We start from the raw sequence: 27,090 nt of genomic DNA on the forward strand, positions 1-27,090 counted from the left end.
AATAAATGGTAGCCCTTACCTCTACAAATTTGACTTCCTCATTTAAATTCTTAAGCAGAAAAAGAACAGGTTGTTACCATAGTAGCATCATCATACTTTTCCCTGACCCTGAAGTCCAAGCTAACACAGATCTGAGCAACTTCTTCCTCAAAGGATGCTGCAAACCATTCATAGTGAGCCAGTGATTGCTCTGAGAACACACACCAAAAAGCAGACAGAGAGGCCTGTACTGTACTGAGACACAGTGGAAAGAAAGAATCAATCATCATAGTCTCCACCAGTTCTGAATTGAGCTCCAAAAGGATTTTAAAACATGCTTGATCTCATTCACCCAAGATTTCTTCTGTGGTCCCACCCACCTCATTGCCTGCAATTTCTCAACTTGGCTCTGCAGTAGGAGAGAACAGTAATAATGTCTACTACTGAACTGCCATAACCAGTCAATAGTTGTTCCCAAGTAGTTTCTTCTCTCCCAGCTCACATATTCTTCACATAGGCCCAAATAAACATTCATAAACATCCATTAATCTAGAGAAGGAGGGTTCACCTTTCTGCACATACTCCTACATTGATGCAAACAAATGTCTATCACAACCACTCTGTCAGAATGGAAAGAGTAAAGTGAACTCAGCCCTCAGACCTAACAGCTTCCCAGAGGTATCAGCAGCCAGATTTTTCTAACGACCTAGCAGCTTGAGGAGCAAATGGCATAAAATTTGTGGGGCCCTTGCTGTTCTCTGAGCTTGGTAGTTTTCTTGAAGACATTTCATTACCTAACTAGGTAACATCACCAGTGCTACAAGGTGCTTCTAGAAATGTCTTCAAGAAACCAACCAAGCACCGAGAACATCAAGCACCTCACAGTTTAACCCTGAGCTACAAATATTCTCTTCTGTTGGAGTAAAAATCCCTGACTTGGACTGTAAAGACAGGATGTTGACCATGAGCAGCCAAGGATTCCAAAGCTTAAACTACTTCAGAAGAAAACCTGAATAAATAACAAGGCAGACAAGTGGCAAGTCAAGTCTCCTTCCAAATCAACTTTCCTTATCTTCTGAGATTGCTGCAAATTGCTCTCTGCTACTTCTGAAAGATAGCAAGGCCAAGAAGCCTAGGCTATGGAAAGGACTTGAAAGGGAATATGAGCAAATCTAGAAGGGTTACAGTGGCTTTTGTAATTTTCCACATAACCGATGCACCATTAAGGCTCCATGGCTGCATGCAGCTCCCCTAAATACCAGGAATCTTTCTCTATTTTAAAAAGGAACCTGAAAAATGAAATAAATCTACTGTACACCAAGTTTTGTCCTGTCTATTACTGTTTCTTTTCCTTGACCCACATACTTTTAGGAAGCCACACCATAAAAAGTCCATGAAAAGGCTCCTGTTAACAGGTAGGCTACATCCTAGAATAAAAGCGTAGTGCTTTTGCTGTCAAAAAACAGCAAGGTGAGCATTTCACAGACAATATACATTAAATACACCTGATTCGGCAATATCAAAAATTGAAATAACTTTAATTCAAAGATCAAGCTACAGATCATTGACAGAGACTATCAGCTGAAGAACTTTGTGTTTATTTACATGATCCGACTTTGGGTTAATTGAACCATGGTTTATTTACCCAGTATTGAGGTTTGAACAACCATAAACTAAACAAAGTAGCTGAGTTTGCAGAATAACCAACTTGACTAGCTTACATTTTATTTTAATTTGTGATCCCCAAAATTTGGCTCAGTTTTTTATAATCTTGGCAGGATTTGAACTTTCCTAATCATTCCTAATAATTTGGCAGATATGGCTACTTCTAGCACAGTGTTTTCCACGTGTATTATTTTTGGAACTAATTCTCTAAGGTCTTTGTTAGAGAGAAATGTTAAGAGGAAATCAATTCTATATAAAGATTTGGAAAATTCTTAAAAACAATCAAATAAAATATTGCCTTTTGTTTGCTGACCAAGTATATTCATTGAAGATATGATTTAGATAGTTACAAATGTTTCCAGAATAAAAGTTTTCAGGTATTCTTTTTCATTATTGTGTTAATTTTTAAACAACCTCAGCAATTTTAGGACTGATGCATTGGTTTGTGATACATTTAATTCTTTTTCATTTGACAGGGACATATTTATTACAGATTTGTATTTGGTTTCCCATACAGAAACTGCTAAGTTGAATCTTTACCAGGATAGGTGCCAATATCTTTCAACCCCCATATTAAAACCATTTTTAAAAAAGAACTGCTTATTCATCCAAATGTTTCAAGAACACTGTTTTGAGTTTGGAATTTTTCTCCCCATTCATAGTTGTTGGCATGTACCAGAGAAAAATAATATATACTCTGATGGAATTCACGTTAAATTGTAAGAAATAAAAGCATTTTTATCCTTGTTATTTATATTCATCTGTGTTTCGCCCTTTTCTTATTTTGAGATAATATATGTATTCCTCCAATTTATCTCACTTATCTTTCGTGACTTTATTTTAGTTTGTCATCAGAACAGATTAATAGATTAAAAGATAATTATTATCACAGTTCAATTCCATAATCAGTTCAGTAGTTCACAGTTCAATTCAATTGTTCCTGGTCAAAATATTTTGCAGTGTTCATTCCATTCTAGCAGTTCTCAAAATGAGCAGTTTTTAAGGGTTTAGTATTATAATTTATTTATTTATTTATTTATTTATTGTGCCCTTGAATCAGTGTTGACTCTTGGCAATTGCTTAGACAAGTCTATGCAGTTTTTTTGGCAAGATTTCAGAAATGGTTTGCCTGCCTCCTAAGGCTGGGAGAGAGTGACTGACCCAAAGTCACCTATCTGGTTTTATGCCTAAAGGGATCTCTGAGGTTTTATGCCTCACGGTCTCCCAGCTTCTAGCCTGATACCATAACCACTATGCCTAACCAGCTCTCCAAGTATTGTAATACTACAACTTTACTGGTTTATTCAGTTCATCCTTGCAATATACAGCATGTCTGAAAATACATGCTCATGTATTTTAACTTCACCCATTCCGATTTTCAGCTTAAAAGATGATAGGAACATACTATTAAGGTTGATGTACAATCATATCTGAGTTCACTAAATGTATGCAGCAATACACAGCTGTAGTACTGTATGACCTATATAACTTTAAAATACAGATTTTTTTAAAAGATGGAAATAGCTGTAGATTTTTTTACATGCCAGTCAAAGAAGAAATAAGCTAAACAAGTATTTTTCTTTTTTTTTTTCTTCCTCAAAGACCAAAAAAGAAAAAAAATGCATATGGAATGGCCTTTATGGAAAAGAAGGTAAAGTGTCAGTCAAGATGGGGTGAATGACAACTTATTATTTGTCATTCTTTTACATCTGCCAAAATCATCATAGTAACAGTCTGATGAATAACAGCACAGATTTCTCTCCAATATCTTTTTGTTTTAATAAACTCTAATATTGTGTGAAATAGGTGGGGGAGGGAATTCATTTTCATCAGTATTATAGGAATAATACACATGGTGGCTGGGCTATTCAGCAAACAGCCTGGTTCACAAAATATGGCTTGTTTGGGGGTTGTAAGGAGAGATGAACTCTGGTGTGTGTGTGTGTGTGTGTGTGTGTATCTCCTCTCTGAGTCAAATCACCATTATTTAGTCAATAAACCATTGTTATAAATGATCATGATTTATAATTGGTCCATCAGCTCCCATCTATGGTCCTGATCAATCTTGCCCTTCTAGATACATTACAGTAGGCATCTTCCAGATACATTAGACAAAAGTGTTCTGATTTATTTCAGGTAGTTACATCAACTATCTATGTGGGGTTTTTGTTTTTGTTTTGGCAAAAGTACAGCGATCAGCCAGAATGTTTTAAACTCGCTCATTTAGATTACTGCTCTAAGATTTCAATAGAAAAGAATATTTATAGCTCAGGGTTGAATTGTGAGGTACTTGGTGCTCTCTGAGCTTTGTTGTTTGCTTGTATACATTTCATTTCATTGTGGCACACTGATGATATTATCTAGTTGGGTAATGAAGTGTCCGCAAGAAAACAACCAAGCTCACAAGAGCAACGAGGCCCCACAGCCCTAAGATTCCCTGTTGGTCTCCCATCCAAGCAGTAAGCTCTGACAAAGACCGCCAAAGATTATCACAGCCTTTCCCAACTGGGAAAGAAGCGAGGATGACTCTCTCTTAATAGCGCGGGGAGCGGGGCGAAAGAAAAAAGGCCAGCTCAATTTCCTCTTCGGCTGCTTTTCTTCATATACCAATTTACCTCAGGAGAAGGTTGGTTTGGGAAAAGCCCTACAGCCCTACGCCTCGAATTTGCTTCCTCTTTGTGCACTTTCAGCCGTCGCAAGCACGCGGAAGGGAAGCGGGTTGGGTGCCGCCCCCCCCCTCCCACTCTCTGCAAACAGGATGGCGCAAATGGAGCGCAGGGCAGCCGGGCAAGGGCAGGGCGGGCGCCTCAGCCCGAAGGCGGCAGAGCGCGGCCGAGGCGAGAGAGAGAGAGAAAGAGAGCGCGCGCGCACCAGAGCCGCTTCTCCGCCTCTGCGTCGAGCAGCCTCAGACAGCAGCAGCGGCGGCGGCGGCGGCAGCAGAAGCAGCGGACGAGACCCGCAGAGCTGCGAACGCGCCCGGCTGCCGCGAGCACGGCGGAAGACTTGACGGCCCCACGCGCCTCCCCAGACACGCGCCCAGACATCTCCGCGCTGGAACGCGACGGCAGCCCGGGGAGCGCGAGCCGCAGCCTTGCCGCCGTTGACGCCTCGGCCCCTCCGCTCCTCCACCTGCCCTCCGACGCCGCGCCCACGGATCGCTCCGGGTCCCGCCCGCCTCCCGCGGCAGCCTCTCTTCGGCGACAGCGGCTAAGCGGAGACACCATGGGGAAGGAGCCGCCGGGCAAGAAGGAGGGATGCGACTGCAAGCGGTTCCTGAAGAACAACTGGCTGCTTCTCAGCACCATCCTAGCCGTGGTTCTGGGTGAGTCGCGGGGAGACCCTTTGGGAGGGAAGGGCGGGCGGGCGGGCGGCGAAGGAGATTCCTTGAAAGACTATGCAGGCTGGACGTTTCCCTCTGGCACTCCGGCTGAAGAAGGGCTAGGGCTCTTGGGAGCAGAGGAAGATCAGTTAGCAGGCTGGGAGGGTTAGACTGGCTGAGGAAGAGGTGCCCGGGTGGTGATATCACAGTCCGTATGCAGGATGTACATTAAGGAAAGTTCATCAGTCCTGTTGCAATTTGTGGACAAAACTAGATTCTTCGTTTTAAGGACCCAGATTGTTGGGGGCAATTAAGCTGACTTTGTAATAATGCCGCTTGGGAGGGGTGTGAAAGCCCTAATAAGCAGGCATATACATAGAATGAAGGCTACTGCTAAGCTTGTAAGCCGCCCTGAGTCTTCGGAGAAGGGCGGGATATAAATGGAATTTAAAAAAAAAAATCCAAATTGCCGGTAATGGTGAAATACTACCAAGCACTGAAGAGCTAGTTCAGCACCGCCCTGAAGAGCTAGTTCAGCACTGCCCTCTGTAAAAGTTGTTCAAATTAAGAAATCACAGCACTTAAATGGCCAAATCTTTCTGGTCTGCTTAGAGATGATTCTAAAGCTATCTGTTTAGAATTGTGTCCCATAGAGTTCAACAGCTCCATGTCTACCTTGGTGTCAGGTGTGATCCAATTTAGAAATGGAAACCTTTTCACAGGACTAGTCCCATTGCTGTTAGTTAATTGAGTATGTTTATCTAAAGGAACATTCCTTTCTGTTAAAATGTTTCTGCCTTCCCCCAGTCTTTCAACTGTGGGTCATGTTAATGATAAAATTACGAAGGTTTCGGATCCCTTCTGATGTTTTAGAAATGCCTTCTCTAATCTAAAGTGAAACTGGATGAAATTTGTTTCTGGCTAAGTAGATGTAGTAGGGTTGTCAGCGGTGAGAGATTAACTGTGTTTATTTAGAAACAGGTTGTTCTGTGTCTAGTAGCACTTATACCCAAGTAGGACTGCAGAAACCTAAGCAGCAGCATCAAAGTGAAGTTGGTTGTGTAAGATAGCCAGGGTGGATCTAGTAGTTCCTATTTGAAAGGAGGGCAATCAAGACATTCGAAGGCAATAAGCTGTTGGAAAAACATCACAAAAGTAGGTAGTAATGAGCCACTTCCATATTGGCAAGAAAACAATAAATGTCCTTATTTAGTCACTGGGAACTTGACTTGAGAATATCTTTAGCTTTTACAAACCAAACCAATGTTGGGAAGAAAATAGATAAAGGAGTATGGTCTCTCTACCATCAGCAAGATAATTGTCTGAAGGTGTAATAGAATGAGACAGTATTTGATGTGGTGCAGTATTTTTCAATCTTGGCAACTTTTGGATGTATAGACTTCAAATCTTCCCCTGTCAGCATGCCAAATTTGCCAAGTTTAGTATGGAAGATGAAGTCAACAAAAGAAAGCAAGTTTGAAAATGCTTTCCTTATGGGAGATGCAGTAAAGCAGCAAGGTGGAATATTTTTCACCCCCTTCATTATAAGGCTCCCTCCTCCCCTGCGGTCATGTGGCCCAGAGAACAGAATTGGCAATCTGTGGTGTGTGCATACTCAGAAACATTCACTAATGCAACTCAGGAGGAATACAGAAACTCAGAGACAGCCTATGCACTCCACTGTGATTAGACCCTCACACACATGCAGAGATCCAATATACAGTATTGAATTAGTTTGCAACACACAACATTGTATTTGTTTATTACGTGGAAATGTATGGCTGCTGATTGTAAAGGAGTTGAAAAGCTTTCAAGAAATCATGGTTGGTATGCTTTAGGATGTAGGTGACCAAAACTTTCATCTACTTTCCATTCCTGAAAATGGTGCCATCACTTTCTATGCTATCCAAGCCATATATAGCACAAACTGGTTTTCCAGCGTGACTGACTACTAAAGATAGATGCTTATTTTCGAATATACCATACAACTAATTTCAGTTTAGATTTCCCCAAATATTTATTATTTATTTATTTATTTGTGTGTGTGTGTGTGCGCGCACACACACGCACACACACTCTTGGGACTGGGGCATTAATTACATACTTATCCATCATATTACTACTTTATGAGAAATGCAAAATTATGAAAAGTTCAGAAAAAGGAAGATAATAAGCCATAATAATGATGTCATGAAATGGAAAAAGAAATAGAAACATACCAAATCTGCCTTATACTGACATATACTGCGCCATACTTTTCTACCTTTACAAACTAACTTTGTTTCATATACTACTTCATACATTGCCTTTTGTTCTTTAAATGTCTTACTTCTTTCTTTCAGGGTATCTTATTAATCCCATCCAACCATAGCTTTTTGGTCTTCCCTTTATATATTTGTTTTACATGTTGGCCCTCATTTGTTCCCTCTGTATGGAGGAAATCTCCTGAAAGTACATTTTTCACACTGGTCACTTATATTTATATTCAATTCCCATTCATTTATTATTCATTCTGCTTCTTTTACTACACACACTTCTTACCTAACCCTTCTCATTGTATTCAATTTATTTTCACATTTTTCCTGAGATATTCAATTCTCAGTTCTATATAGCAAAGTGTGTAGAAGGAGAATTTTATTCTCACCACTTTTTACTTCTGTTATGAAATATTTATTCCTCACAACAAACTGGTATTTGTATGGTTTAAAATTTGTCTCTTTTCCCAATTCTCCTAAATATTTTACACAAATTAATAAGTTTGCTCTTGTTTTTCACCACATATATATAATTTCATTTCCCCTGTCTTATGCAGCTACCATTATCTTTAATGTTAATTTCAAATCTCTATTGCTCACTACATATTATTTGTTCAACATTCCCTATAAATCATTAGTTTCTTAGCTAAGAATCTTTGCATTTCCTTATCATGGAATTTATTCTCATTCATGTTTTATTTCCATCATATGATTATCTGGACCCATACCAATCGGGTTTCAGGCCCGGGTACAGCACGGAGACGGCATTGGTCGCGCTGGTGAATGATCTCTGGCGGGCTCGGGACAGGGGTTGCTCCTCTGTGCTAGTTCTATTAGATCTCTCAGCGGCTTTTGATACCATCGACCATGGTATCCTATTGCAACGTCTCAGGGGGTTGGGAGTGGGAGGCACTGTTTTGCAGTGGTTCTCCTCCTTTCTCCTGGGCCGCTCGCAATCGGTGTTGACGGGAGGGCAGAGGTCTGCCCCGAGGCCTCTTGTTTGTGGAGTTCCTCAGGGGTCAGTTCTCTCTCCCCTCCTGTTCAACATCTATATGAAGCCGCTGGGTGAGATCATTCGTGGTTTCGGGGTGGGGTATCATCAGTACGCTGATGATACCAAACTTTTTTTCTCTACCCCGAATCAACCCAGTGATGCCCTCGCCATGATGTCCTGTTGCCTGGAGGCGGTCCAGGTCTGGATGGGGAGAAACAGGCTTTGTCTCAATCCTGCCAAGACTGAGTGGCTGTGCATACCGGCATCTCGGACTAACAAGTCCATTCCATCTTTAATGATGGGGGGTGAGGTGTTACCCCCCATCGATAGGGCTCGCAACTTGGGCGTCCTCCTGGATTCGCGGCTCAGTTTTGAAGATCATATAGGAGCTGTGACCAGGGGGGCCTTTGCCCAGGTTCACCTGGTATGCCAGTTGCGGCCCTACCTGGACCGAGATGCCCTGCGCACAGTCACTCATGCGCTCGTGACCTCCCGATTGGACTACTGCAACGCTCTCTACATGGGGCTGCCCTTGAGGACCACTCGGAGGCTTCAGCTGGTGCAGAATGCAGCCACGTGGGTTGTGATGGGAGTTTCCCGATACTCCCATGTAACACCTCTACTACGCGAGCTGCATTGGCTTCCGGTTGCCCTCCGGGTGAGATTCAAGGTGCTGGTGATGACCTATAAAGCCCTAAATGGCTTGGGTCCGGGATATTTGAGGGAACACCTGCTGCCGGCATCAAGCTCCCTTCGTCCAGTGCGCTCCCACAGGGAGGGTCTCCTCAGGGTACCGCCGGTAAAAGATTGCCAGCGGACAATACCCAGGGGGAGGGCTTTCTCTGTGGGTGCGCCGGCCCTTTGGAACCAGCTGCCTGTAGAGCTTAGGACTGCCCCTGACCGCTCATTCCGCCGGGACCTGAAGACCTGGCTCTTCGAGCTTTCTGGCCTAGACTGAGAGTATTAACTGGGGTTTTAATTGTATTTTTAATTGTAACTGGGTTATATTGCAAGGTTAGTGTAATTATTTTAATTGTTTTTAATTTTTGTAACTTGTTGCATTATTTTTAAAAAACCTTGTGAACCGCCCTGAGTCCTACGGGAGAAGGGCGGTATATAAGTTTAATAAAATAAATAAATAAATATGTTGCTCTCATCTTCAGCCATCAACATTCAACTTCATAGTCAGGAATAATATTCCTTAATACAAGCTCATCCACTTTATCAAATGCTTTATCATTTGTTTTTACTAAGTTGGTAAACAGCAAACCACACTTCCCTAATTTTGTTTATAGTCAGAATACTGCCATCAAATATTATTCCCTCTTGGTTTTTGTATTCTTTCCCTTTTTGTAGTGGAACAATTATTCTGAACTATCAGTTACTGGGCACAGATTCAGAGTTCACATGTATCTTAAATGTTATACAGTCTTTTTCTAAGTAATATCCATTTTTTACATCTATATAGGCTACACCTGCAGCCTTACCATTTTTAAAAAATTCTCATGGCATTTATAACTTCCATTTCATCAATTTTGTTCTTGGATATATTGTTCTCATTCCCTTACCTAGAACATTAGCATTCTTTCATTTCATTATCCTGTACCATTTCATCACATTTAGTTTTAATTCCTTCATTCTTTTGGAGATTTTTTGTTTTACATTCACTCACGTCTAAAATTTTTGTTTCACTCTGCATTTTAATGCACCTTTTCCTTACTCTTTTTGAATTCATTGCTTGCAACTATTTTACACAAACATACACCCACACCCACACACACACAAAATGTACTTTATCTTTCAGTTTCCTTTTTGGCAGAATTATTCCCTTACATGTATTTTTTTTCATCCATAGCCAATATCACCAAAATAACCAAGCATTATATTCATATACTGAAGCCTTGTTTTAATGAATCAATTGCAGGGATGGTTTTCCATTATTAACAAATGTCCAGTAAATCAGCAAGTATGACATTACAGCAACAACTGGGTGATTATGAAAAATCATACAAATTACATAATTGTGACAATTTACATTATTAAGGAAATGACACAAATTGCAACAAATAAGAGTTTGGATATGTGCAAAGTCTATTACATCAAGGTCCCATGTATCATAGTTTCATTATATTTCCTGTTAGTTTTCTCAAACAGAAACATTTTTATTTGAGTAGATGTGTAATGACTTATATTACAATCAGCAGTTGATCCCATTTTTCTTCTCAAGAAAAAAATACTTTGGTCTGGCAAAAATTATTTTTAAGGTAACATACAAGCAAAGCCCCATTTATTTAAATGGGAATGTAACTTTTTGTAACTCAATTTATTTTGAAATCTGCAAATCTGTCAAATTTCAACTTCACCATACTTCTTTGAGACTAAAACTCAAAATATTGCTTATTCTTTATTTCCTTAATGTTAGTGAATAGCAGCTTAAAGAGAGTTAGTTGAACATTTTATTTTCCAGATGCAGAGTGTGCATAATAAGTGTGCACTGATGTGCAACCTCATGTCGTTATCAGTCTCACTATGTTCAAAAGGATTTGCTGATACATCTATGAATACATTTGATTTTTGCAATACTTCATTGCAAAGTATAGTGTAATGGTAGATTTCAAAAGGATAAATTGGCCAATGATAGCCAGGCACCTCCCTCCTCTATCTTTCAACTAGGGATATGAAGGCTTGAAAAGAATCAGGTTCTTTCCAGTGATGAAAGCCTGGAGAGAAAAAAACACACAACTCATCTTCTGTCTACTACAAAAAGTTTATAGTTAGTCCTCAGCTAGTCCTCACAATTGGGATTAGAATTTCCATTGCTAAGCAAGATGGTTGTTCAACAAGTCATACCCAATTTTATAACCTTTTCTGCTGTGACTGTCAAGCAAATCACTGCAGTTTTTAAGTGAATCATGTGGACATTAAGCGAATCTAGTTGCCTTCATTGACTATCCCAAATGCAAATAGTGACCACATGACTCTAAGATGCGGCAAACACCCAAAATTTGATCTTGTGACCATGGCAATGCTTTAATGGTCATAACTTCAAGAACCAGTCATAAGTCACCTTTTTCAGTGCTGTTGTAACTTTGAACAGTTGTTAAACAAATGGTTGTATATCAAGCTCCAGTCAGAGTTTGTTAAATTCTTCCTGGAAATAAAAGAATCCTCATTGACCCCAAATTACAATATTGAAGTTGCCTACAGGTTTTTGCCTATAGTGTACTGAATGCACTTCTCCAAAGATTTATATACAGTACCCTTAACATAATTGAACTACAATGTTTCGAGGGGCATTTGTCTAATTATACAGAAGGAAGAGAACAGAAAACAGAAATATTTAATTGCAGAGTAGAAAATACATTCTTTAGATATATAACTATATAAACAGTCATAGGGTGGGAAAATGGGGTGGGATTGAACGTGAGTAATTCAAAACTCATCTGAGACGTTCTATAGCTGTTTATTTTATTTTATTTTATTTTATTTTAATTCCATTTATATCCCGCCCTTCTCCGAAGACTCAGGGCAGCTTACAAGCTTAGCAGTAAGTTTACAAGTTTACCAGGATGTCAATTGTTTTCTTCAGTGTCTCTACTGTATTACTCCTTGTTATTACATTAAATGAGGTTTCTATGGCTCCTCAGGTAGATAATGCTAATCTCAAAAGTATAGCTGTTCAGTTTTTACTGAAAAGTAAATTCCTTGTGCTTCTTCTAGAAATCCGATGAGCAATCTAAACTTAAACAAAGGTTAAATCATTTGATACAATTTCTAAATATATTTCCACATCATGCATGCATTGTCAAGGTTTCTGGTTTTTTCATCTTAGCTTGCTTTAATTCTCATCCTTTCAAAGGCTTAACAAATCATTGATGAGAATTCTTTCCTGTTATCAGGTAATTCTCTAGCAAAGAGGAAACTTGCTAGAAAGTAGAAAGGGAAAAGGTGAAAAATATCACATAGTGGGGAGAGTTATATTCATATCCTTATTGCATTCCACTTGGAAGAAGGAGGCTGGGTTAATTATTTGGTGATCTAGTTTTATGATCAACAGAGTGATATACTGTCCATGATGAAACTTTGATTTGGTTTACATTATCATAAAGAAGTACATATCTTAAATACCATGGTTTACCTTTTTTCAGAATCTGAATTAAAAGTATAGATTTCTTTCATGAAGTACAAAGTCAGTTAGATAAAGAAGTATTTAATAAAAAATAAGCATTTATAAACACAAAACTCCTATTCTTATGTTCCTATTTAAGAGAGAGTCAAGTCACTGTCATCTAGTTCAGTGCAAATATTAACAAAGTAGTTTACATTTATAGCTCTTTAAACAATTGAAACAGTTAAGGAAAATATAGGTCAGTAGAACAAACGTATGGTATAATAAAAAAATCAAGCTGCAGAGATGAAATCTGTGTGTCCATAATGGGTTTTCTAAAAGATATTTTGGCATTTTACAGAATTTATTCTGAGCTATTGCAGTTTCCACCTTATAGAGAGAGTTGGTACTGAATAAACATTTAGTTGACTGTTAAAACAGAGTTACATTTATTGAGTTACAGCTATCTGTTAAAGATAATAGTATGAAAAATCCAAATAGCAACAATTTAATTCATTGTGCCGGAATTAATCTGACTTTAGGCAAACATATATACTTAGGAAAATCCTATGGAAATCAGTCAAGAAAATTCCCAGAAAAAGTGTTACACAGTTGAAACTATATCTGTCTTACACATCTGTCCTGTACCTTTAAAACCAAAAATAAGTTAGCAGTACAAGTATTATCTATGACTAAATTTAGTTAGCTGGATCAACTCACAGACAAAGTGTGTTATTACTTAATGGCTGAGTTAAAAAGAAAAAAGAACCCCACAGATCCAAATAGGGGGTTATATGTAATTTCACAAAAGGTACATTAATCAATCCTCTAATTACATTATAAGTATAATGCTGTAAATTTCAGAGATTTCGGATGAAGCCACATTAAAAAAAAACCCATACATTTTGGCTTAGCATATTGTCTGACTCCAGCTATTTTAGTAAACTTGGGTTCCTTTTATAATGAACCCAGTGACGAGGAACCCAGTCTTAACACCTTGTCCCATACTTCCTGCCAATGTATTTTTCAGCAAGAGACACCTACAACCACTGTTAAAATATGGTTCAATCAAACATGCTATTGTTAAATCTACATTCTTTAAAAATAGCCAGCCAAAATAACAAATGTTTTAAGTTAATCTATGTCTGTATATGTGCACACAACCACACACATACCAGTTGGAATGGAGATCTTAAGTTTAAAATCTGAAAACTATGAGATAAAGCAGTAATTTAAAGGTATCCTTAACTCTCAAGCTCTGTAGTTTGGCAAACATTACTTCCATCTGCCCCAGGCTACTAATATTGACGACTAAATTCTCTAATGGCTCTGAGCAAAACTCTCTGATCTCTACCACACATAAGGATCCAAATGGGTGGCAGGAAATAACACTCAATACAAATGATCACGCTAATCTTACTGCTCAGTAAACTGAACATTTGTATAATTCATTTCCCCAGACATAATGCCTAGGTCACAGGTCTGCAACCCGCGGCTCCGGAGCCGCATGTGGCTCTTTCAGCCATCTCCTGTGTCTTCCAGTCATCTGCCACGTGCAGTAAAAAAAAAAGTGGGACTAAAAAAGTTCAACCAATCAATTCAAATATGCAGGGTAGGTGCATATCTCGCCTTGGCTCCACTCTTCAGTCAAACCCTGTTCTGTGCATGCGTGCATGTACGCACATGCGCACACATTTTTTGCGGCTCCCAGTTTTTCCTTTTGTGAGGGAAACGGTTCCGAGTGGCTCTTTCACTGTTTCAGGTTGCTGACCCCTGGCCTAGGTGATAAAGCATAATGGTAAGGCCATATACCTTAATTAAAAATTGTTCTTCATATATGAAGTTACGATCTGTGCAGCAAATGTTGCTGCCCCTAATAGTGTGACTGTTTGAGACTGAGGTGGGAAAAGGAGGGGGCAAAGTCACAGTCTTTAACAATCAATCCTTCATTTCCTTTCTCTCTTTTTATTAATATGTCTTATTTTGTAATTTATTTCACATTTTAGGAATAGGACTAGGACTTGCTGTTCGGGAATATGGAAAGCTCTCCAACCTGGACAAATTTTACTTTGCATTTCCTGGAGAAGTTCTGATGAGAATGCTCAAACTCATCATATTGCCATTAATTATATCAAGCATGATAACAGGTAAGAAAAATGGTGTTTGCATTTGTCTTTTTCTTAACAGAGGTTAAAAACTTATTTAGTTAAAAATATTACATATTTAGACTTGTTCCAGTCTGGTACTGTGTCTACTTTAGTAAAAGTTTCCCAGTGAATCAACTTTGTGAGGATGAGTTGTGTTATTGAAAAGTATTAGAAAAATCAAACTCTTTCAAAGGCAAGTAAATGATTTCTAAATAATCCAAACAAAATCTTAGTCTAAATATCCAGCAGGTCTGAAAATCATATTTCTGCCTTTTAAAAATATGTTGCTAATTGAGTCATAGCACGATTGTTTTTTTGATATTTTTAAAACAAGCTTCTAATATATCTTGTTAATTTGTTAAAGAAACAGCACATTTTACAAGAATGGGATGCTTGAGGAACTGTTACAAGTAGTCCTCAACTTACAACAGTTCATTTAGTGACCATTCAAAGTTACAATGGCACTAAAATAAGTGACTTATGACCATTTTTCACACAATTGTTCTCGATGGACATCTGGTTAAAATTCAGATGCTTGGCAACTGATTCATATTTATGATCACATGACCCTGGTGTTCTGGAGTCATGTGATCAATCACCTTTTGCAACCTTCTGACAAGCAAAGTCAATGGGGAAGCCAGATTCACTTAACAACCGTATCATTAACAACTGCAGTGATTCACTTAACAACTGTGACAAAAAAGGTAGTAAAATGGGGCAATACTCACTTAACAAATGTCTCACTTAACAACATAAATTTTGGGCTCAATTATGATTGAAAGTCGAGGCCTACAAAGTCTCTCTTTGTTAATATTTCCAATAAAATGGAGTTTGACTATCAACAATTGAAAATAAATACTCAATGTAGAATAAAATCTGGGTTCTCTTCCCCAAATACTTAAAATAAGAACTCACTCAGTGGTAGAAATACACCCACACACTGAATAATCCTATTCCTGCTAAAATAACCAGGGACTTTAAGGTTAGAATAGGTTTAAACAATTAAGGCTTATATTCACAGTTTAACTTCCTCTTTTCCAGACAAGAAAAAATGGATTGGTAAATGGAGAAGATTAAAGCAGGGGTATACAAATTTGGTGGGTCTTTATTAGTCGCACATGACTAATAGATTGTACATTTTTACTTTAAATGGATTAATTAAATGAGGACCCAGATTGTTGGGGGCAATTAAGCTGACTTTGTAATAATGCCGCTGGGGTGTGTGTGAAAGCCCTAATAAGCAGGCACATACATAGAATGAAGGCTACTGCTAAGCTTGTAAGCTTGTAAGCCGCCCTGAGTCTTCGGAGAAGGGCGGGATATAAATGGAATTAAAATTTAAAAAAATATATCAAGTAAAACACTTTCTGTAGTGGAATGGGGGTGCAATATAATAAATTGTAACATGGCTTCTTACCACAAAGCAAGGAACTATTAGACTTGAAATAAACATGCTGGATTCTGAGTATCTCCTACAACTTTGTTGTTATTTAACGAGGACAATAAAAATTCTATGTAATAAATTGCAATTTATGAAAACACAGATGTGAGAGAAAGAAAAAAGACAATATATAAACCTTGTGATTGAAAACAAATTAGGAGCAGCATAACTACAAAATTATAAGGTTTGCAATATATTGCTAATCACATAGATGAGGGAGTGGACTCATTCTCTATTATCCTAGCAGACAGAAGGAGAATTGTTATTGTTGTCATTATAGGATTTAGAAACTGCTAGACTCTATTAGGGCTCGTGGGAGTTCACCATGTAAAACAATCAACAAATATTTTTGGGACTCAGTTGGCTAACTTCCTTAAAACTAAATAGGTTCTAGCAGGAGGAACTGTCTGTCTATATGAGTTGTCAGCAACAGAACAGGTTGCCACATGAAGTGATAATTTGCTGGAGATCTTCAGAGGCAGAATGACCATCTGTCAAAGATGAAGTCCTTCACTTAGCAGGGGCATGGATTAGGTGAATTCTAAGGTCATCTCTAACTCCACAACTGATAAATGGATAGTAATTGGTACTAATCCCACAAGAACTGTATCTGGGTGGGGAAAACCATATATAGTACAAAGCTGTCAGCAGAAAGAAAAAAAATGAAGCAGAAAAGCTATATAGCAAGGATGATTCAGGCCATGAACTCTAGTAATTCTAGAGTTGGGAAATCACAGAATCATGTATTAAGGCTTGAAGTTAATTAACAATGACTACTTGAAAAAAATATTTGGGTTGCCTTTTTGTAAATATTAATAAGAAACCAAGTCATTCAAATAAATGTGAATTATGGAAGAAAGCTGCCTATGAATACAAGATTGCCAGGGTAGGAACTAGAGAAAGGCAGGGTGTCCGTATGAGTCTCTAGAAATATATTTATGTTGACCCACTTTGGCACCTTTTAATTGGCAGCACTGGAAGGAATGTTTGATAATATATTTATCTTTTGGCAGCAGGAATGGTTTGTTTATCGTGAATTGCAACCTAAGGTTCTGCAGGCACTTATTTGTCAAATCTAATCTATTAAATCTATAATTTACCTTTACCACATAATCATATAGAATATTGCTGAAGTAGCAACTTATTGGTTTGATGATTTTATTCATTTTCCTTAAGTTGTAATGAGTTTTGATCTGAGCTGCAATTAGCACCAGCTCCTGTTCTTGCTGACTGAATAGAGCTTTTTTTTTTACTGTGTTTGCAGAGTATATGGTCAGTTTAATGTTGATAGTATGCATCCAGTAATATCCATGTATAGATTTGTCTTTTAAGCTAGTGGAGTAAGGTATGGTATATGCTATAAAGACTAAGTTTTCTTGGTAGATTAGTCTGTCTCCTCTTTGTTTTGTAGGCTGGGAAGATTTTTTCCATTATTCTGAAGTCATTTTACTTCTATCATTAACATTACATGAATTAATTAACAATACAATGTTTAGTGTTACATTTGGGATGAAATGATGTATTGACTACTCACTGTAATCCAGCTGCACGTTCTTTGGAATAATTTATTTCTCAAGATCAGATGAGCCCCCATTCAGCTGAGTTTTAGGAGAACTGTACAAATTTGGCTTTTTAAGAAAACCCTGCAAGGAAATCTGATATATGTTGGAGCCTCTATCCTCGGTTTTGTTTGTATTTTTATTATTCCTCATTAATAATAGTCTTCATTTTTATGTTGTTTTTTCTTTCAGTTTCCACTTTTCCTAAATTGTTTTACTATTGTCATCATACTGTAGAAAGTATTTCGGGGATGGAGTAGCATATAAATATCTCTCTCTCTTTTTCTCTGACATGTGTATTTTGTGTTTGTGTATTTCAAATCTATGAGAGGTATGTGTGCATGCACACACACTTTAGATAGATAGATAGATAGATAGATAGATAGATAGATAGATAGATAGATAGATAGATAATCTTTATTGTCATTTTTTTATTGTGAGCACACTGGCACACATTAAAAATGAAGTTCTGTTGCCTGCTCTCAAAAGTGTACACATGCATAACACATATATAAGCATGCTATATACGATATATATATATACCCATACCCTTACATGTAAATATATATAAATATTCATCACTGTCCATCTTGAATACATAGTGGAAAGAGGAAGCTTGAGAGATCATAAGGTTAATACTGTATGAAACAAAACTGTAACTGAATTTCGATGTTCTGCTTTGGATACCATGAAGCCTCCTCCCAGAAAGTAACAATGAAACCTTTTGAGTCAGTGTTGACATCTAGCAACTGCCTGAACATGTCCCTGCAGTTTTCTTGGCAAGGTTGTTTTCAGAAATGGTTTGTCACTGCCTGTTTCCAAGAGCTGAGATTGAGTGACTGGCCCAAGGTCACCTGGCTGGCTCTGCGCCTAAACTGGGACCGGAACTCGTGGTCTTTATCTTTCTTCCTGACACTATAACCGCTAGACTCAACTGGCTCAGCTTCACTTTTTTTTGTCCCCAGTTTTCTTAGTAGGTCTACCTCAGCTCAGCCAGAGGACATCTTCAAAAAGCTTGCTTTCAAGTTGACTGGCAAGTGGGCAGTCATAAAATTGAATTAATTGATGAATTTCATTTCATTTCATTTCATTTTATTAAATTTGTATACCGCCCTTCTCCTGAAGGACTCAGGGCGGTGAACAGGGCATATATAAATAGCGAATACAAAAATTAAAAGAGAATTAAACAAGTGCCCAGATAAAAAACAATAACAATATAAAAAACCCATTAAAAACCCTAACGTCCCCCATCAGGCCAGACCAGCTTGTTCAAATAAATGGGTCTTCAGACCGCGCCGGAAGGAGCGAAGGTCCGGTGCCATCCGGAGCTCAACTGGCAGTTGGTTCCAAAGAGCCGGAGCGCCCACAGAGAAGGCCCTCCCCCTGGGGGCCACCAGTCGACATTCTCTGACCGGAGGCACCCTGAGGAGGCCCTCTCTGTGGGAACGCACAGGGCGGAGGGAAGTTGACGCCGGCAGCAGGTGGTCCCCGAGGTACCCCAGACCCATGCCATGTAAGGACTTAAAGATCATAACCAAAACCTTGAATCTCACCCGGAAGACAACTGGTAACCAATGTAGCTCGCGGAGCAAAGGTGTAACATGGGAGTACCGGGAAACTCCCAAGACAACTCTCGCGGCCGCATTCTGTACCAGTTGGAGCCTCCGAGTGGTCTTCAAGGGAAGCCCCATGTAAAGAGCATTGCACTAGTCCAGACGAGAGGTCACGAGTGCATGAGTGACCATACACAGGGCATCCCAGTCCAGATAGGGCCGCAACTGGTGCACCAGGCGAACCTGGGCGAAAGCCCCCCTAGTCACTCTAAACAGACTTTCTTAATTGATGAATTCAAGTCTTACCGTATATACTTGAGTATAAGCCGAATTTTTCAGCCCACTTTTTGGGCTGAAAAATTCCACTTCGGCTTATACTCCAGTCAACAAAAAAACTTACCGAGGACTTGTGCGCGGCCGAGGCTTTGGTGCTTCCGGGATCGCGCGCACCTCTCCCAAGCCACCGCCGTCCGAGACCTGCCGAAGTTTTGGGAGGTTTGGGGAGGTGCGCGCGCACCTCCCCAAACCTCCCCAAACGTCGGCAGGTCTCCGTTCCTCCGCGCCCTGCCTGCCTGCTTCTTTCCGCAGCGGAAAGAAGCAGGCAGGCAGGGCGCGGAGGAACGGAGACCTGCCGACGTTTGGGGAGGTTTGGGCGCCTCCCCAAACCTCCCCAAACCTCCCCAGGTCTCCGTTCCTCCTGCCGACGTTTGGGGAGGTTTGGGCGCCTCCCCAAACCTCCCCAAACCTCCCCAGGTCTCCGTTCCTCCGCGCAGACCTGCCGACGTTTGGGGAGGTTTGGGCGCCTCCCCAAACCTCCCCAGGTCTCCGTTCCTCCTGCCGACGTTTGGGGAGGTTTGGGCGCCTCCCCAGGTCTCCGTTCCTCCGCGCAGACCTGCCGACGTTTGGGGAGGTTTGGGCGCCTCCCCAAACGTCAGCAGGTCTCCGTTCCTCCTGCCGACGTTTGGGGAGGTTTGGGCGCCTCCCCAAACCTCCCCAGGTCTCCGTTCCTCCGCGCAGACCTGCTGACGTTTGGGGAGGTTTGGGCGCCTCCCCAAACCTCCCCAGGTCTCCGTTCCTCCTGCCGACGTTTGGGGAGGTTTGGGCACCTCCCCAAACCTCCCCAGGTCTCCGTTCCTCCACACAGACCTGCCGACGTTTGGGGAGGTTTGGGCGCCTCCCCAAACCTCCCCAAACGTCGGCAGGTCTCCGTTCCTCCTGCCGATGTTTGGGGAGGTTTGGGCGCCTCCCCAAACCTCCCCAGGTCTCCGTTCCTCCGCGCAGACCTGCCGACGTTTGGGGAGGTTTGGGCGCCTCCCCAAACCTCGGCAGGTCTCCGTTCCTCCGCGCAGACCTGCCGACGTTTGGGGAGGTTTGGGCGCCTCCCCAAACCTCCCCAAATGTCGCGCAGACCTGCCGACGTTTGGGGAGGCGCCCAAACCTCCCCAAACGTCGGCAGGTCTGCGCGGAGGAACGGAGACCTGCCGAGGTTTGGGGAGGCGCCCAAACCTCCCCAAACGTCGGCAGGAGGAACGGAGACCTGGGGAGGTTTGGGGAGGCGCCCAAACCTCCCCAAACGTCGGCAGGTCTGCGCGGAGGAACGGAGACCTGCCGACGTTTGGGGAGGCGCCCAAACCTCCCCAAACGTCGGCAGGTGGAACGGAGACCTGGGGAGGTTTGGGGAGGCGCCCAAACCTCCCCAAACGTCGGCAGGTCTGCACGGAGGAACGGAGACCTGGGGAGGTTTGGGGAGGCGCCCAAACCTCCCCAAACGTCGGCAGGTCTGCGCGGAGGAACGGAGACCTGCCGACGTTTGGGGAGGTTTGGGGAGGTGCGCGCGCACCTCCCCAAACCTCCCCAAACTTCGGCAGGTCTCCAGACGGCGGCGGCTTGGGAGAGGTGCGCGCGATCCTGGAAGCACCGAAGCCTCGGCCGCGCGCAAGTCCTCGGTAAGCTCCGGGCGGTCACTTGCTTCGCGTCTCCTGAGGGAAGGGGGGGCGACTGGAGCGGGCGTGTTTCCTCGCCTGCTGGGCGCCGCGATTTGCCCGGGGAATGCGCGGGCCCCGAATGGCAGCGTGGAGCGAGGAAGCGGACAGCCAGGGCTTCCCCGAGAGCCGCGGCCACACAGGGTATTCCTGTGTATTCAGGCTTGCAAAATGGCGGATCGAGCCTCTTCTGGCGGCAGAGGCTTGCAGAGCGCGGATCCAGCCTCCGCCGGCGGCGGAGGCTTGCAGAACGGCGGATCGGCTTATACTCGAGTCAACAACTTTTCCCAGTTTTTGGGGGTGAAATTGGGGTCTCGGCTTATACTCGAGTCGGCTTATACTCAAGTATATACGGTACATGCTTATAGGATATATAAGTAAATGTTTATATCTCTCTGGCATTAGTCACTGAAACGTAGTTTGCAAAAATGAGTCAGCCACTCTTGCTATCTAATGAGCTTCAGGTAATAGCTATGACTGTCAAGCTTTCTCATGTAGGAAAGAGAGAAAGGCGGTTGTGATTTTTCATTCAGTCTTGGCTGTTGGGAATTTTTATTTTCACTCAGACTGGTACTAAATTGAGGCAGCAGTTGGCCCTTTTATTGATGGCCTCTATTTATCATCAACTGGGGCCCATTTCACAATTATTTCTGGAAGAGTTACCTCCGTGGCTCTGTGAATTTTTTTTTACTAATTTGTCCGTCACACCTTTGTGGGGATTATAATATGTGTATTGATCCCTCACCAATGGCACAGGAGTTCTGTTCTTTAAAAGTATGGTCTAATTTTTTCATCCTTTGATTTATCATTGTCTTCAGTTGTTTCACATTCCCTGGAATTACTTTTGTCCTTTTGGTTCCTTCTTTCTTTCTTTCTTTCTTTCTTTCTTTCTTTCTTTCTTTCTTTCTTTCTTTCTTTCTTTCTTTCTTTCTTTCTTTCTTTCTTTCTTTCTTTCTTTCTTTTTCTTCTTTCTTTCTTTCTTGCTTTCTTTCTTGCTTTCTTTCTTGCTTTCTCTCTCTCTCTCTCTTTCTTTCTTTTTTCTTTCTTTCTTCTGGTATGGATGTACTACATGATTACTATGTTGAATGCTCACATAGCTCATTTTCAGCTTTTAGAACTGTCTTCACAGTTCTGTGTATTGCCAAATTTTTCTCATCCTGTCTCTTTCTTGTTTGTAAATTCTAGTATTGTGGCTTTTTTAGCTGCTTTGTTTACTAATAGCACCATAACGTTCTGGGTAGGGTTGTTCTTTGTTGTAAATTTATTTTGAGGGCCAGGTTGTCTACCACAGAAGTCTGCAACTGTGAAGACCAAAGAGTCCTGGTTAAATGTTCACAAGGAGATATGCACAGGCTGTGGACATGTACAAAATAGTCTTTTTACCTTCACTCTGAACAGACTTTCTTTCAAGCTACTATTCAGTCTTGTGGCAAAGCATTATTAGGTTTCTTCCACCTTCTGTCCTTTTTTTCTTTTTCCCCTTTTTTATTATACAGATGCTTCCTTTTTTATTATTATATTGTAAAATATACATAATACATTACAATATTGAATTGGTTCAATATTAATTAACATTTATTAACATTGTAATGTTTAGAGTGAAGGTAAAAAGAGAGAGAAGTACTATTAATATTCGTTAAAATTTAAAGTCACTCTTAATGAACATGATTATTTAGGTGTTTCAGGCAGAATTGAATATAATAAAAAAAGACACTGCAGATTGCATCGAAGTATTTGTTGTGCAATAAAAATTTCTATCTTAAACTGATTACTTAGTATTAAAGCTTTCGTTGTGTTGATATTTAGCATTCTTTGTGAACGTTTTTTAAAAAGGAAAGAAAAAAAGATGAACAAAGCAAATTTGACAACAATTAAAATATAAGGGAAAAAAGAGAAGGGTTTTCAATATCATTGTTAAGCTGCTGATACTCAAGTCTATGGGGTCTTGATGTAAGCGCATGGTGAGCCATGATGTAAGGTTTATTAGCTTTTGATCTTAAAGTCCTCTCATTATCACCACAAGATAAATACTGTATGGATAAAACAAAAATTGTGCATCTTTTCCACTCTCCGTTGTATTTATTTTTATGGCTTCCATATTGTTCCAAATTCCTCTCCTTGCAATACATTATTGGGATTTTGGTTGATATCAGTTGTACCTACAGTACTTACTGATTTTACAGCATGTTTTGCACATTTTCATTTGATGAATATTTGGAGGGCGACCAAGGAAACTATGGTGTTTCTGGTGCATGCTTTTCTTTTTCATGCTTATATTAAAAAGAATAATTTCCCAATAGGTGTTTCCAATTCTTTTGTCTTGTCTTCAAACCATAGTCAGGAACATGGCTGTTCAAACTATTGTGTAGTTTCCATGCCATTACTTTGTTTTGTATATTGCAGAGCTCATCAGTGATTCCCTATCTGGACAGAAAACAGAAAACAGTTCAAGCTCCTGATGCTTATATTTAGAGCCTCCAATCACAGGTCTAGGACAACTCGCCATGGCCATCTCACAGCAGCCATCTGGCCGTGGCCAACTTACCGCCGGGTAACACGCTGCAGGATAATTCCACCTGTGATAATACAACATGATAAATTTTGTAGAAGTTGTCCTTTTCCACAAAAATGGGAATAATGTTGAAGAAACAGTGGCGTGTAACATTTATCAAGTTGAGTTATCCTGTGTGGAGTTGTCCCATGGCAAGTTAGCGGCAGCAAGATGGCCACAGCGAATTGGCTGCAGCAAGTTGTCCCATTCCACCAATCACAACACTCCACCTCCCCTTAGCTCTCCCTACAGCCTGATTATCCCCATGGCAGGGTCTACTTTATCTTTTTGGTCTTTTAGGAATCTGGCCTCAGAACTTTAGCATCATCTTCTTTCTTCCCTTTGCCTCTGGGAATATTTTATGTCTTTAACGAAGCCTAATGACCTTTTATTTACTAGCAGGAATGTGAGATCTAGTTATTTTACCCTACTGTCATTAGCACTGGTGGTTTGTGTGTATGCTCTGTACTGTTGGAGAACGTTGCTTTAAATATGCGTGGAAGCTGTGCGTTGTTTGTTTTGGTTTTCAGTAATTGTTTTATGGGTTGATAGGTTTTGAACTAATTTTATTGGGTAGAATTTTATATCTTTATATTTACGCTTTTCTTTTGAGGTGAATCCTGCCTGGGTAAAGGAATGTTAATAAATATTATTTTGGTTGGTCATAGTTAACCAGTTGTTTAGACTGGATTTAATATTTTTGTCCGGCTATCAAGTCCATCCCAAGGACCTGGAATAGACAGATGTGGATGTTTGATGATGTTAAAGATATTGTTGCAAGGATGTAAGCTTTTCCAAATAAAGCTGTCTTTTGCAATTGACTTGTGGTGAATTTGTCAATGCTGATGGTGTTCAAGTGTTGTTCCAATTGTTTCGAGATTACAGCAAGACACCTTTTACTACTGGTACTACCTTTGTGTTTTTTTGCCACAGTTGTTCTTTTTTTATTTGCAGGGCTTTGTATTTTATTACCTTCTCCAGTTCTTTCTCTTCTACTGTCTCTGAGTTGCCCATTTTACACAAAGTAACTCTAGATAGCATGCAATAAAACCCACAGTTTAAAAAGTTCTACAAAACCAGTTAAAAACACTTGAAAAAAAATAAACACAAATAAAACAAGTTTCCAAGTAGGAAAATATTACATAGAACGTAGCCAACGTCAGGCTCCGTATTACCAGGGGATCACCAGACAGGCTGAAAAACATCACATTTTGAGTGCTATCTGGAAAGCCAAAAATGTTTTGACTAGCCTGACTTTTGGAAGGATAATGTTCCAGATGGTGGCACAAAAGGCTCATCTTCTAGGGCCCATTAGATTGAATTGTTTTGCAGACAAGACCCACCAAATGCCTCTCCTGCTGGACCTGATGGATGGTTGGATATACGTAATTGGGAAGAGGCAGTTTCTCAAGTAACCTGCCTTACATCTGGAGGGGAATCTGAAGGCCACTGTAATGATGAAAATTGGATGGAAATGTTTTTTTTTTCCCTTGAAGAGAGTGATAGGATTTTTCAGTTTCTAAAATGATGTTAGACGTATTGTAGGGCTTGTGCTATTGTTTTAAATGTTTCATGATTCAAAATAGTGAGAAATTGCCACTAGTTCTTTAAGGTCTACAAAGAAAAGATTCAGGGATTATAGAGTGCCTGTTCTTAACATGGGGAAAACAAAATCTCCCCTCCATAATTTGTTTGTTGTCTTTCTTCCCTTGTTCTCTATTCCCCATAGAATATTATTAATGATTTATAAGTCACTACAGTATTTTTAAAGATTTATTGTAGCTCCCTTTTGTACATTCAAGAAAAGAAGAAGTTGTTAAAGAGGAACCAGCCTCTCAATCATATTTTCAGCAAAATGTATTGCTTCTGTCTAAAATCACAATAAAGATGTTAAAAGATTGGAGTATTGTTTCTATTTAACCAGTAGTAATATCTAAGATGCAATTACACATCTACTAACAATTTACATTACGATTAAAAAAAAGAGATGCAGATCCATATTCTTATTTGTTAGAGTATATAGGTCAGACTTTAATGTGGAGTAGGATGATAATTCCAATTAACAGCTGATTCATGCCATATCTGTGGCTTTTCTTTACTGAGGATTAACATATTCTGAAATAACAACAACAACAACAACAACAACTGCACTACTCGGAATATCTTACATTTTAAGGAGATACCTGGTTGATACCTAGGATGCTGGCAGCAACCTGTGTCAGCCATTAGTGCCAGTCAATTTGAGTGTTCAGTTGACTGAGTTTTATGTTTTAGGAATAAATTAATAATAATAATAATAATAATAATAATAATAATAATAATAATAATAATAATAATAATAATAATAATAATAAGAAGAAGAAGTAGTAGTAGTTGGAAGGGACCTTGGAGGTCATCTAGTCTAACCCTATACCATTTCGGACAAATGGCTGTCCAATCTCTTGCCTAAATGTAGAACCTTACTTTTTTCACCATTGAATTTCATTTTGTTAGATAGCACCCAGTGAACAATAGTGAACTCTCTTACAGATTTGGAGGACAAACATCTATGAATAAGATGATATATGGGCATCACATGTGTGGTTTGGTTAAGTAATAGCCACATGGACAAAAAAAAGTTACATAACTACTTAAGGACTCATCTTTTGCCTTGATTTCAAGCAAATGGCACAACCTGTATATCTGTCCTGATAACTGGCCAACTATGCAATATAAAATCTATTTCTATAGAGAAAAGCTTTATGGTTTGACCATCAAATATTGTAGTATCAGAGGGAGTAAAACATTTTTACTAGTTTTGTTTAATAGCCGATTTATTGTGTGAGTTAAAATGGAATCAAGAAAGAAATGAATTTTATCAAATTCTCTCTCAGCTAAGTGACTTCTTCTGCTCTCTCTAAACTCTCTAAGAAAGGAAAGAAGAGTGCTGATTCCTATACAACCATGACTTTCAGATTTCATCATTGCTTAATTTCTGAAAACAGCTAAATTTAATTTCAAACAAAGTTCAACATGAAAAATTAAAATCCTAATTTGAGAAGTGGATAGAAAGTTCTCATGAAGAAAAATATTCAAAGTAACATTATCTTAATAACTCACATTACACACAATTGAAGTTTGCTCAATTAATTCTTAATGTTTGATACTCAGCCTTAGGTTTTTTGGAATTAAATGGGGCTTTTAAAATGCTGAAATATTAATGCCTGACCCTGTAAAGCAGAGGTCCCCAATCTTTTGGGCACCAGGGACCGGTGCCATGGAGAAAGGTTTTTCCGTGGACCAGAGGGGACGTGGTTTTGAATACTGCCTGCATCCCGAGGATGGAGCTTTGCTTGTTTGTGCAGCCCGCTTACTGGCATGATGCAGACCGGTGCCAGTCCATGGACCAGGGGTTGGGGACCCCTGCTGTAAAGCAATATACTAATGCACTTGCCAGTAATATAGAGCATATAGCAGGGGTGTCAAACTCAATTTCATTGAGGGCCGCATCAGCATTGTGGTTGCCTTCAGGGGGTTGGTTGGGTATGGCCGGGGTGG

At 40.1% G+C, this 27,090-nt stretch overlaps 1 protein-coding gene across 1 annotated transcript in view; it reads left to right on the top strand.

Moving 5' to 3' along the window:
- The first annotated feature begins 4,606 nt into the window (after positions 1-4,606).
- Positions 4,607-27,090, top strand: part of SLC1A1 (solute carrier family 1 member 1) — a 46,247-nt gene continuing 23,763 nt past the window's right edge. The window contains exons 1-2 of the mRNA XM_081321931.1: positions 4,607-4,966; positions 14,327-14,467. Of these exons, the coding sequence (XP_081178057.1) occupies positions 4,867-4,966; positions 14,327-14,467 (241 nt within the window). The 5' untranslated portion in view covers positions 4,607-4,866. The remainder of the gene's footprint in view (positions 4,967-14,326; positions 14,468-27,090) is intronic.

Source organism: Vipera berus, assembly GCF_964194415.1.
Source record: "Vipera berus genome assembly, chromosome: 2".
NCBI classification, from domain to species: domain Eukaryota; kingdom Metazoa; phylum Chordata; class Lepidosauria; order Squamata; family Viperidae; genus Vipera; species Vipera berus.